At 42.9% G+C, this 13,413-nt stretch overlaps 1 protein-coding gene across 1 annotated transcript in view; it reads right to left on the bottom strand.

The window, feature by feature from the left end:
* The window catches only part of LOC106599303 (contactin-associated protein-like 2), a 61,396-nt gene that overhangs the window by 22,913 nt on the left and 25,070 nt on the right, over positions 1-13,413 (bottom strand). The window contains exons 11-17 of the mRNA XM_014190466.2: positions 9,883-9,989; positions 9,505-9,624; positions 9,006-9,121; positions 8,563-8,647; positions 4,575-4,731; positions 4,254-4,381; positions 3,987-4,157 (exon numbers count right to left, since the gene is read on the bottom strand). Of these exons, the coding sequence (XP_014045941.1) occupies positions 3,987-4,157; positions 4,254-4,381; positions 4,575-4,731; positions 8,563-8,647; positions 9,006-9,121; positions 9,505-9,624; positions 9,883-9,989 (884 nt within the window). The remainder of the gene's footprint in view (positions 1-3,986; positions 4,158-4,253; positions 4,382-4,574; positions 4,732-8,562; positions 8,648-9,005; positions 9,122-9,504; positions 9,625-9,882; positions 9,990-13,413) is intronic.

The raw sequence follows: 13,413 nt of genomic DNA, 5'->3' as shown, positions 1-13,413 counted from the left end.
GGCTCGACAGGTTCCGCGCCCCAGCCGGCTCGACAGGTTCCGCGCCCCAGCCGGCTCGACAGGTTCCGCGCCCCAGCCGGCTCGACAGGTTCCGCGCCCCAGCCGGCTCGACAGGTTCCCGAGCTTCAGCAGGGGTGACTGGTCCACTCCTGATCCCCGGGTTCGTCCCCTTTGTCGTCATCCTGCGGCTGGAGCTGCACGTATACTCCCTCTCTGGGCTCTAGGTCATCAGGCTGCTGATTATGCCGCACACCTGTCACCATCATCAAGCGTACCAGCGCCTCATGAGACTCACCTGGAATCCATCACCTCCTTGATTATCTTCCCTATATCTGTCACTCCCCTTGGTTCTTTCCTCAGGTGTTATTGACTCTGTTTCATGTCAGTGCATGGTGGTCCGTGTTTATATGTTTTGTTAATTTATTAAAACACTCACTCCCTGTACTTGTTTCCCGACTCTCAATGCACTTGTTACACATTAACTCATTTTTGACCAAGTGAGCAGTTACTGCCTTTTTCCTTGATAGGGCAGCACAGATGTCTCAAGTTTCGAGGGAGCGTGCAATTTGCATGCTGACTGCAGGAATGTCCACCACAGCTTTTACCAGAGAATTGAATGCAGCGTGACACATATCCTTCGCATAGAGGCTGTTGATTGTGGCCTGTGGAATGTTGTCCCACTTCTCTTAAATGGCTGTGCCAAGTTGCTGGATATTGTCGGGAACTGGAACACGCTGTCGCACGCATATATCCAGAGCATCCCAAACATGCTCAATGGGTGACATGTTTGAGTATGCAGGCCATGGAAGATCTGGGACATTTTCAGCTTCCAGGAATTGTGTACAGATCATTGCGATATGGGGCCATGCACTATCATGCTGAAACACGAGGTGATAGCAGCCGACGAATGGCACGACAATGGACCTTATGATCTCGTCACGGTATTTCTGTCCATTCAAATTGCCATCGATAAAATTAAATTGTGTTCGTTGTCCATAGCTTATTCCTGCCCACACCAAAAAACCCTCGCCACCATGGGGCACTCTGTTCACAATGTTGACATTAGCAAACCGCTCGCCCACACGATGCTATACCCGCTGTCTGTCATCTGCCAGGTACCGTTGAAACCAGGATTCATCTGTGAAGAGAACACTTCTCCAGCGTACCTGTGGCCAACGAAGGTGAGCATTTGCCCACCGAAGTCAGTTACAACGTCGAACTGCAGTCAGGTCAAGCCCCTGGTGAGGACGATGAGCATGCAGATGAGCTTCCCTGAGACGGTTTCTGACAGATTCTGCAAAAATTCTTCCGTTGTGCAAGCTCACAGTTTCATCAGCTGTCCGTGTTGCTGGTCTGAGACGATCCCGCAGGTGAAGAAGCCGGATTTGGAGGTCCTGGGCTGGTGTGATTACATGTGGTCTGCAGTTGTGAGGCTGGTTGGGACGTACTGCCAAATTGTCTAAAACGATATTGTAGATGGCATATGGTAAAGAAATGTATATTTAAATTCTCTGGCAACAGCTCTGGTGGACATTCCTGTAGTCAGCATGCCAATTGCACGAACGCTAAAAACTTGAGACATCTGTTGCATTGTGTTGTGTGACAAAACTGCAAATTCTAGAGTGGCCTTTTATTGTCCACAGCACAAGGTGCACCTGTGTAATGACCATGCTGTTTAATCAGCTTCTTGATATGCCACACCTGTTAGGTGGATAGATTATCTTGGCAAATGAGAATGCTCACTAACAGGGATATAAACACATTTCTGCACAGAATTTAAGAGAAATAAGCTTTTTGTGCGTATGGAACATTTCTGGGATCTTTAATTTCATCTCATGAAACACGGGACCAACACTTTACATGTTGTGTTCATATTTTTGGTCAGTATAAAACGGAACATAATTCATGATGGTTTTTATTTTATTTTAGTTCATTTTGGAGTCAAAGATAATAGTTTCAGCATAGTTTTAGTTTTTCAAACAGGTTTGTTCATTACAGTATTTGATTTCGGTTTACTACATTGGTTTTATTGATTCGTTTTCATTTTTTGTTTCAGTTTTTGTTTACTATAATAACCTTGGTCTGCTTACATACAGTATTGACTTTTCAATGAATGTGAAGTAAGCTGTCATACAATTTACACTTTGAAATGTCGGAGACGTTGAAATATTGTTGCTGGTATCATGATGATTTGAAACATGAAAGACTGACAATATTGCATTTATAGCTCTGAAAAATGTCACATTTTCTAGATGTGTTTTTGACAAGTATCTATCAGACCATGACACCTATAAATACGTAAGGCAGACAAATACTCCAGTAGTGAGATAGATCTCTTCACAGCGGCACAGTTTGCTCATTTTCCCCTCTGTCAATCGTCATTTACTTCATTGAAACACTGCTGACAAGTGTCATCATACCCCCTGTTGGGTCCAATTCCACCGAGACAAACGTCACATACCGACAACCGGTCTGTAATCACTCAACATCCTTTCTGATTGTTTAATCCACATCAATCACAGAGATCCAGGTTACCATCGAGTAATGAGATTTCACAGGGATTGTAATTGAGTGCTTTCCACTAACCAGGGGTCTCATCCTGGACCACCTTTCATTGGGAGAATCATTCTTTGATTTGATTTCCCAACCGACTCAATATATCTATATTGAAGGGAGCTGTCTGATTACATTTGTTCTCCATTCAGAGCATGTACTGAAGCTGTGGCGATGACATAGGGGAGCCCTGTCAATCATCGATCCACCTGTTCAGAGCAGATGCTCGGCCTGCAGGACTGGCAGAGAACCTCCGGAAGCTCAGAGAAGAATTTTGGAGGGGGGCCAAGTCTCATTAAAACAACTGCCATTGCCAAGCTCAAAAGAGAAATTCTAATGCATAACGGTACTCTAGAGTTTTGAGTGAAAAAGTATTTAAAATACAAAAGCTTACAAGGGGCTTAGTAAATCCATTTCTCTTGGCAGACTAATACTGTACCTTGTGAATATTAAAATGGGGGGGAAAATATTAAATAGGAAATGTTTTTACAGAATATTTTCTGTCTGTGTCTCTAATGAAGAGACACTGTTTCTTCAGAGCAACTGAATCATTGTAATAATACTGCTCAAATACTGTCAACTCATTGCACCAAAAGATGGCGTCAGTAAAGCTTGAAACCTGCCAGAGAAAAAGGGTCAGAAACAATAACAAATGGGGCCTGAAGCGATGGAAGCAGCTCAAAGATATTTCTGACCATTGATCTTTCCCAGCGGAAGGAAACTGCTCCCCCACTAGCTCAAAAATCATGCTTAAATGTCACTGGAAACCAATTTGATCTAACAATACCATTTCCAAACAGGGTTCCAACTGTGCTGGTGAACTTTAAGTTAATACTGACTTCCAGCCATTTCTAAAGCGCTAAAGTTTAATATCTGATGACAAAATGACAGAAGTATGGCCTGCAATCGATGAGATCAATGGCAGCCTTTATGGAGAGCCCTAGAAGTATTTTGGGAGTGTTGGTCTTCTAACATGTTCTCCGACTCTAAAGTACACACACACTGGTGCCCCAAAATTCAATCTACCATCTTGTTACAGTCCCCAAGAGCTGACTGTGGAGATTTACTAAGAACTGAATGTTGTTTTACAGTAGCTCTCATGGAACATGGCACGTGACACTTGCTTAGTGGCTGGTGGTTTGTTTTTTAGTAGGAACAAGAGATTCTTGTTTTGTGGTTGCAAGATAGACATGATCCTTTTTGACTTAGAGGAAAGTCTTAGTGGAAAGTCTAGGTCGATATCTACTGTGAATAAGCCTCACTAACACTGTCCAAACCACTGAATTTATACTGCATCTATACATTATATATTGTAATGGTAGTTTTTTTTGCAGATGTGGAGGTAGAGCTTTGATACTGAACTGCACACACATCCATAATACAGGTCTACAGGTAGTGTATATCGACCTGTTACTGAGTAGTAGTACACTCACCTTTTAGCTCCAGGCGGATGAAGTCAGCATTGCCAAGGTTCTCCAGAAAGACGCCATAAGAGGAGGAAGTCTTGAAATAGAAAGAGATGTCAGCACTGGTCTCCCCTTGGAAGGTAGGGAAGTGCAGGTATGATGCAGGCGTGTTGAAGGATGCTGCGTTCCAGTAGTTACCTGGGAAACAGAAAGGAAACAAGAATAACTCACATTGTGTTGCCTGTGTACATTACTGATTGGCATTCTAAGGTGTAGAAATGATAACAAACTCACCATCTCCTTGACAACGCAGTGGACCCACAGTCAACTTAGCCTCAGAGCCAGCACGGTTAGTGTCACCAACTACCACCTGACTCACAGGCAGATGGTCTTTATACACCAGGAGACCAGCGTCCTCTCTCCTAAAAAAATACATCACAAAACTATATGAAATACAGAGGAAAATGTTCACTACAAAAGGCACTACAGTAAGATTGTAGCACAAAGAAAATGTTACAATGTATTACTTGATACATTTCAGGATAACTAGATCTAGCTTACGTTTCCATACTGTAGCATTTCATCTCTAGTGTTGTTCAGAGTGGAGTCACTCACCACCGCGTTTGGTCAGCGTCACAGTTGCAGTAATACTTGGGATCGGTGCAGTTCCTCTCGATTCCACAGGCACACTTCTGGATTCCTGGTCCTGAACCACCCCAGTAATAATGCCTCTCATTGGCCCTGCCAACCCACCATGTGAATGGGGACCCAGCTGCAAAATAACAGCATGAATCAGTACAGAACATACCAAAACAACAAAATACTCAATACATAAGCATGATGCTACATTATTTGTGTATATCTAAACAAATGACCATAGTCTAAGCTGTTTCATTTACTCTTCTACTGGTATACAAATAATACAATGCTACCTTTGTTGATGTCAATCTTTCATGGCAAATAGCATTGAAGTTGAGATGGGTCTATTGATGCATATTGTATGAATACGTCAGATGCCATAAAACGGTTATGTACAAGCCTACAGTATGTATAGATCCTCATGTACAGCACAAGCGTTACCAGATGATCCGTTTCCCTCACTCCGTTTGACACTTTACTTTTTATTGATTGAGAGAAGCTATGTGGTCTATTAATCAGCTATTCACCCTGTTTCACCCGTGCACCAACAGCAGCACAGACAGATAGTCTTATTCAGCACTCCAGGTAATAAAAAATGACTCGCTCTAGGGAATGGGAAAATAACTGGTGTGAGGAATCACATCAAGTGGAAATGTCTGTTCTATAGATGGACAAACAAGATCATTTATCAAGGCAAACACTCCCCAGGGCATTTGTTCTTCTTCAACATCTCCACCATCCTTGTGTTGTGTACTGACTACTGCATCATCTCTAGAAACTTTTAAAAGTACTCTTGTGTTTTGCTGTTTACAATGTGAATTATGCGTTTGAATTATTTTCATATTTTTCAGAATAATCAGACAATGGTCATGTCTGCCATAACAATAAGCAGTGGGAAAACATTTAAAAAAAAATACAATGTTTACAGTAATTTTCAAAAGACAAGAAAGTGTTATTTAATTAGAGCCAAACGATTAGGCACTTTCCATCTTTTCATTGTTACTTATCAGCAGCACCTGGCAAAAATTGCCCTCCAGTGAATGACAAATAATAATTGAATGAAAAATAATAATAGGTTTGTAGTACATTATCAAAGGGGACGGTGAAACATTTATGCAGTGTTTACATCAATGGGGAAATAATATTGGAAGGATAATGCGTCTGTGGTTTTTAGCAGCTGGGGTGGTCTGTTCATCACACACGCCTTCCTAGATATCTCCCAAAATTGTTTCAGTAATAGCCAGGGGGACACATAGCACATAGTGAGGTGGTGAGGCTCCAGGGAAAGAACAAAGGCTGTTACACTGGTTGTTTCCTGCGAGGTACCTATGTTCCACACTGGTCCCCACATGCAGGGGGGAGAGTAGGATATGGAGTGGGATATGGAGAGAGAGAGAGGGAAGGGGGAAAGAGACAGAGAGACACAGAGACAGGGGGTTGGATGGAGAGAGAAGGCTGGATAGAGAGAGAGTGGAGCGAGATTGGGGGGAGCAGTGTGGACTAGTGCTGTGTATTCCCTGGATATAAAGTAATCAATAATTCAGGTTATTTATGGTGATGAGAGGGAGACGGGCTGAAGGCCGGGAGGCCAAGCGTCCCCCCGTTGAGTGAGAGGGGAGAGGCACACCAGCAAGGGGATAATGTCAGGTAGAGTAGGCTTCTATTCCTCAATACTGGTTGAATGGGCACCACTGGGGCCAACACAATAAGACTACCAAATGAGGGAGAAATAGTACAGCCAGACAGTCTTCTGACCAGGAATGTGTGACTCCTCATCTCTTTCAGCTCACTGATGCTGCCAACCAACACGCTCCCTTTCACCATGCTAAACAGCTGTCGAGCGGCGAGGTGTACAGAGCTCACCAGAACACGAATGATGTGTGGGTTTTATCTGTCAACATCTCCAGTCAGTCCGACTATTGTCTCAGATCCTAACACATCCAAAGGATTTGATGAAAACTTGTTATGCTGGTCATACAGTTGAAGTCGGAAGTTTACATACACTTAGGTTGGAGTCATTAAAACTAGTTTTTCAACCACTCCACAAATTTCTTGTTAACAAACTATAGTTTTGGCAAGTCGGTTAGGACATCTATTTTGTGCATGACACAAGTCCAACAATTGTTTACAGACAGATTATTTCACTTATAATTCACGGTATCGCAATTCCAGTGGGTCAGAAGTTTACATACACTAAGTTGACTGTGCCTTTAAACAGCTTGGAAAATTCCAGAAATTGATGTCATGCTTTAGAAGCTTCTGATAGGCTAATTGACATAATTTGAGTCAATTGGAGGTGTACCTGTGGATGTATTTCAAGGCCTACCTTCAAACTCAATGCCTCTTTGCTTGACATCATAGGAAAATCCAAAGAAATCAGCCAAGATCTCAGAAAAAAATTTGTAGACCTCCACAAGTCTGGTTCACGCCTGAAGGTACCACGTTCATCTGAACAAACAATAGTGCGCAAGTAAAAACACCATGGGACCACGCAGCCATCATACCGCTCAGGAAGGAGATGCGTTCTGTCTCCTAGAGATGAACATACTTTGGTGCAAAAAGTGAAAATCAATCCCAGAACAACAGCAAAGGACATTGTGAAGATGCTGGAGGAAACAGGAACAAAAGTATCTATATCCACAGTAAAACGAGTTCTATATCGACATAACCTGAAAGGCCGCTCAGCAAGGAAGAAGCCACTGCTCCAAAACCGCCATAAAAAAGCCAGATTACGGTTTGCAACTGCACATGGGGACAAAGATCGTACTTTTTGTAGAAATGTCCTCTGATCTGATGAAACAAAAATAGAACTGTTTGGCCATAATGACCATTGTTATGTTTGGAGGAAAAAGGAGGAGGCTTGCAAGCCGAAGAACACCATCCCAACCGTGAAGCACGGGGGTGGCAGCATCATGTTGTGGGGGTGCTTTGCTGCAGGAGGGACTGGTGCACTTCACAAAATAGATGGCATCATGAGGAGGGAAAATTATGTGGATATATTGAAGCAACATCTCAAGACATCAGTCAGGAAGTTAAAGCTTGGTCGCAAATGGGTCTTCAAAATGGACAATGACCCCAAGCATACTTCCAAAGTTGTGTCAAAATGGCTTAAAGACAACAGTCAAGGTATTGGATTGGCCATCACAAAGCCCTGACCTCAATCCCATAGAAAATGTGTGGGCAGAACTGGAAAAGCGTGTGCGAGCAAGGAGGCCTACAAACCTGACTCAGTTACACCAGCTCAGGAATTGTGAAAAACTGAGTTTAAATGTATTTGGCTAACGTGTATGTAAACTTCTGACTTCAACTGTATATACTTTGAGAGAATGCACAAATGGCAAAACCTCAGGCTCAGAACTCTATGGACCCTCAGGGTCGCTTGATAGCACCAAATCAAACAGGGTAAAAAACAGCAAACAAAACAACACTAGACTGTCGGAAGACACTGAAGAGCCTTTGGGTTTCTGTGGCTGTCATGGAATTTCAGTTGTAATATTTCCTGTAGTTGGCTTGAGGGAATGAAACAGTTCCAGTTGCCACAGATAGTATTCCTCCTTTCCATGAGATGGGAAGAGAGCCACTGCAATAAGCGCTTGGCTCTCTTCTATGAGTAATGACAAGGGATGACAACTACTGTGACGCTATCTAATGTACGCCTGCTTGCCTTCTCATCTTGTGAAATAAAATAGATAAGAATATTCTAGATTTGTCGCCCAAATGCTAATAACCATCTGCTATACAATCTGACAACACTTAAATGAACATTCATCAAAAACAAACACTGGGAAGGGAAAAGAGAAGACGGCATATTCTTGGCATATTATTTCTCCAAATGCATAAATTACAGTGTGTCTTTGTTGGAAATAATAGTATTTCCCTTTAGAAACAGATCCTTTTCTCAGATATACATATGAGCACACAAAAACACATACAAACACCAAAAAACACACAATGTCCTCTTTACCTGGGTTATTGAGCAGTCGAGACATTCGACAGGCGTAGGCTACATGCTGTTCACAGTACTCTGCACTGCTCGTGATGGCTGTCACCTGTCACAGGGAGAGAAAACAGGGCTTGAGCTTGAGCAAAGCAGAATGCATAACATTTAGTAATTGAGGATAGTAGCGGAGATGAGTGAAAATACACTGAGAGAACATCTTTAATAAACAATGTAGCTAGCTAGTGCCTTCGACAGTAACATAGAAATGCATTAAAATACACATAGGGTTGGTTTCTCTACACAGAAAATAACCATGGAGTTTCTCCATTGAGCATAGTTCTCAGTCCAAAACTAGACTTAATTCGTGCCCGTTAAACCTGCCCATAAAATCCATGTTTATTTTGCATTGAGCTGGTTCCATCATGAATGGGTGATGATGTCATAGGGTCATAAGGTAGTAAGGTCACCTGCTCTGTGGACATGTTGTAGTTGAGCTGCAGCAAAGCCTTCCTCTCCAAGTCTGAGCCACTCACTGAGGTCTGGGGAGACAGGTTGTTTCTCACTGTAGTCCACACCTTGTCCTCTGCAACATAGTCAACAACACCATCAAAAACCAGTCAGCGTAACCAATATTTACAGGAGAGGAATGAAATGTAGGTCAGCTATCCCAGTGGTCAAAACTGGTTGCCATGACGTTACTACAACCAGAAGAAGACCAATACTTTATTGATCCATTTTCCTTGCAGCCCACAGAAAATTGAAGTCCTCCGGTTGCTGGCCCGCCTCTCTAACGTCTAGGTTACTTGCCACCCCAAATTACAACCAAACACCAGATGTTGTTGTATTCTGGTTATAATGATGTCATTTCAACCAGATTTGCCTGCTGTGATGGGACAAAATCATCTGATGCCATAATGGTTAAGTGGATTTTCTGTTCGGTAGGTTTGGGAGGTACTGTACTCTTACCAGTCATGTTGCAGTTGACTTTGAAGGGGCCTACGGGACCACTCCCATCAGGGTCGATCCAGTACGTGCCAGATGTTTTACCAAGATGTTTGTATTCCTCACAGGACTGTTCATACACGGCTGGAGAAGAGGAATACACACGCGAGAGAGGAAACCACATGTATTATGGAGCTTACATTACAGCAGATTTACTTATTCATCATTATAAATCCAGGAGTTTCCCCATGTGGTTTTAATGTCAGTGAGGTGAATGTGCAAAAATGTAACTGATGTTTCAGATGGGTCCCTGAGGGTATGAATAATGAGAGATCATAGATGAAGATGTCCATATACTGTATGAACATGAAGATGTTCAAGGCTGAGGAGGAGGATACTTACAGGTATGGCATGTAGCCCCAGTGTAGCCTGTCCCATTGCAGGAGCACCTGAAACTGTCCCAGGTCTGAGTGCAGCGGCCTCCATGTTCACAGTGGTTAGGTACACATCTGGGGGTTGGGGGGTAGATCACATGATGAAGTAGCAGAAGTGACCGATAATTGAACTACTTTGACTTTTGTGAAACTACAGATGTAGGATCATAATTTGAGCCAGTCTGCTACAGCAGGAAAATAATCCTGCAGCAGCAGAAAAATAATCCTGCAGCAACAGGAAATGTGAATTATTATGTGGATTATAATTAATGAACAATTTTGTAGGGGTTGATACATTTTTCGTAAGGGAAAATCAAGTCTGAAATTTCAAAGTAGAAATGACAAACATCAGAAGCCTTTTTAAACCTCAAATACATTACACGTTCTCCTGCAACAGAGTGATCAAATTAAGATCCTACATCTGTACAGATGGGACAGAAAAGGATAGATCATAGGGATAATAACTTTCCTAGAGTGCATCCTGCAAATATCATCTACCCTCAAAAACTAATTAATTTGAGGCTGCATACATTTGGTACTTCTTGAAGTCATATTCACACGACGAAGAAGTGCCGTTTAATTGAAATATGCTGACCTTAGTGAGACAACGGGGGTTAAAAATCACTGTGATGTCTCTGTGTCGTGACAGTAATCAGCCAACCCGCAGAGCTGTGAGGAGGTTTGTGACCTTTTTTTCCATGTACAGTACCAGTCAAAACTTTGGACACACCTACTCATTCAAGGGTTTTTCTTTATTTTTACTTTTTTCTACATTGTAGAATAATAGTGAAGACATCAAAACTATGAAATAACACATATGGAATCACGTAGTAACCAAAAATATCTAAATATTTTTTATATTCTAGATTCTTCACTCTGCGGTCCAACTCATCCTAAACAATCTCAACTGGGTTGAGGTCGGGTGATTGTGGAGGCCAGGTGTAATGAGTACGATGGGAGACAGAGTGCTGGTTTCAAGCTCAGGGTGCAGCAGGTGTTTATTAGTAAAGGACCGTAGGAGGAGGCAGGTAGCTGGATCCAGGGGCAGGCAGAAGGTCATACACAGGAGGAGGCATGTAGCTGGGCCCAGGGGCAGGCAGAAGGTCATACACAGGAGGAGGCAGTTAGCTGGGCCCAGGGGCAGGCAGAAGGTCATACACAGGACGAGGCAGGTAGCTGGATCCAGGGGCAGGCAGAAGGTCATACACAGGAGGAGGCAGTTAGCTGGGCCCAGGTGCAGGAAGAAGGTCATACACAGGACGAGGCAGGTAGCTGGGCCCAGGGGCAGGCAGAAGGTCATACACAAGAGGAGGCAGGTAGCTGGGTCCAGGGGCAGGCAGAAGGTCATACACAGGAGGAGGCAGGTAGCTGGGTCCAGGGGCAGGCAGAAGATCATACATAGGGACTCCAAAAAAGTAACAGTACAGGCAGGGAAAAGGCTAATATCGTAGTCCAGGAGATCAGGCAAGAGGTTGATGACAGGAAATCTGATAGGCAAAAGTACAGGCAGGGAATAGGCAAAAAGGCATCGTTAGTGAGGATGGCCAAAAACTACGATACACGTGAGGATTAATACGGAAATAAACAGAGCTCCAAATAGAACACGTACAAAAACAAGCAATACCTCACAATGATGGGTGCAATGAACTGAACTAAATACTGTATGTAAATTACATCCAGGTTTGTGAACAGGTGATCAGAATTCAGGTGATTGGGATCTGGAGAATGAGCTGCGTTCAGGGGATCTATGTGTTTGAGAGTGTGAGCTGGAAAGTGGGCTGGAAAGTGAGCTGCATTCAGGGGATCTATGTGTTTGAGAGTGTGAGCTGGAAAGTGAGCTGCGTTCAGGGGATCTATGTGTTTGAGAGTGTGAGTTGGAAGCAGACATTACACCAGGTCATCTGATGCAGCATTCCATCACTCTCATTCCTGGTCAAATAGCCCTTACACAGCTTGGAGGTCTGTTGGGTCATTGTCCTGTTGAAAAACAAATATTAGTCCCACTGAGCGCAAACCAGATGGGATGGCGTATCGCTGCAGAATGATGTGGTAGCCATGCTGGTTAAATGTGCCTTGAATTCTAAATAAATCACAGACAGCGTCACCAGCAAAGCACCCTCACACCATCACACCTCCTCCTCCATGCTTCATGGTGGGAACCACACATGCAGAGATCCTCCGTTCACCTACTCTACATCTCAAAAAAGCACCGCGAATGGAACAAAATAATCTCAAATTGGACAGATTTCCACCAGTCTAATGTCCATTGCTCATGTTTCTTGGCCCAAGCAAGTCTCTTCTTCTTATTGGTGTCCTTTAGTAGTGTTTTCTTTCGCAGAAATTCGACCCTGAAGGCCTGATTCACAAAGTCTCCTCTAAACAGTTCATGTTGAGACGTGTTACTGTCTATTACTTGAACTCTGTGAAGCATTTATTTGGACTGCAATCTGAGGTGCTGTTAACTCTAATGAACTTATCCTCTGCAGCAGAGGTAACTCTGGGTCTTCCTTTCCTGTGGCGGTCCTCATGAGAGCTAGTTTCATCATAGCGCTTGATGGTTTTTGCGACGGCACTTCAAGAAACTTCAAAAATTCTTGAAATTTTCCGTATTGTGTTAAATTAATGATGGACTGTCATTTCTCTTTGCTTATTTGAGCTGTTCTTGCCATAATATGGACTTGGTCTTTTACCAAATAGGGCTATCTTCTGTATACCGCCCCTACCTTGTCACAACACAACTGATAGGTCCAAACGCATTAAGGAAAGCAATTCCACAAATTAACTGTTAACAAGGCACACCTGTCATTTAAATGCATTCCAGGTGACTACCTCATGAAGCTGGCTGAATACCAAGAATGTGCAAAGCTGTCACCAAGGCAAAGGGTGGCTACTTTGAAGAATCTCAAATATTAAGTGTATTTTTATTTGTTAAACACTTTTTTGGTAACTACATGATTCCATATGTGTTATTTCATAGTTCTGATTTCTTCACTATTATTCTACAATGTAGAAAATAGTACAAAAATAAAGAAAAACCCTGGAATGAGTAGGTGTGTCCAAACCTTTGACTGGTACTGTATGTTTGATACCACAGTGTGGTGAATGGTAGGGTCTATCACTTTATCACTGTACTGTTTCATTTCCAGTGCGGGGACCCCCTACACCTATGTGTCGGTCACAGTGTCTCCCCAGATGCCCAGCGTTAAAAGCATTAAACCTGCTGGTGTGATCAAAGGGCTGTAGTAACATGAAGTTCCAATTGAAGGTAGGTGAATTCCCCCCGGTAGCATTGTTGAGACTGAGGATATCATCACCACAATTCTGTAAATATGCACAGGCCAGAGATGTTGGAAACATTCCTATTGAATGCGAGAGAAAATCTGGTGTATCGGATTAGCGTTACCATAATACATAAGCCTAATGAACCACACATCAAGAGTATTCAACCATAAATGGATCTATCATACGTATATACTACACAAATCTCCCTAGAGTAATA

Source organism: Salmo salar, chromosome ssa03 (genome assembly GCF_905237065.1).
Source record: "Salmo salar chromosome ssa03, Ssal_v3.1, whole genome shotgun sequence".
NCBI lineage: Eukaryota > Metazoa > Chordata > Actinopteri > Salmoniformes > Salmonidae > Salmo > Salmo salar.
This window is presented reverse-complemented; position numbering and strand designations above follow the sequence as displayed.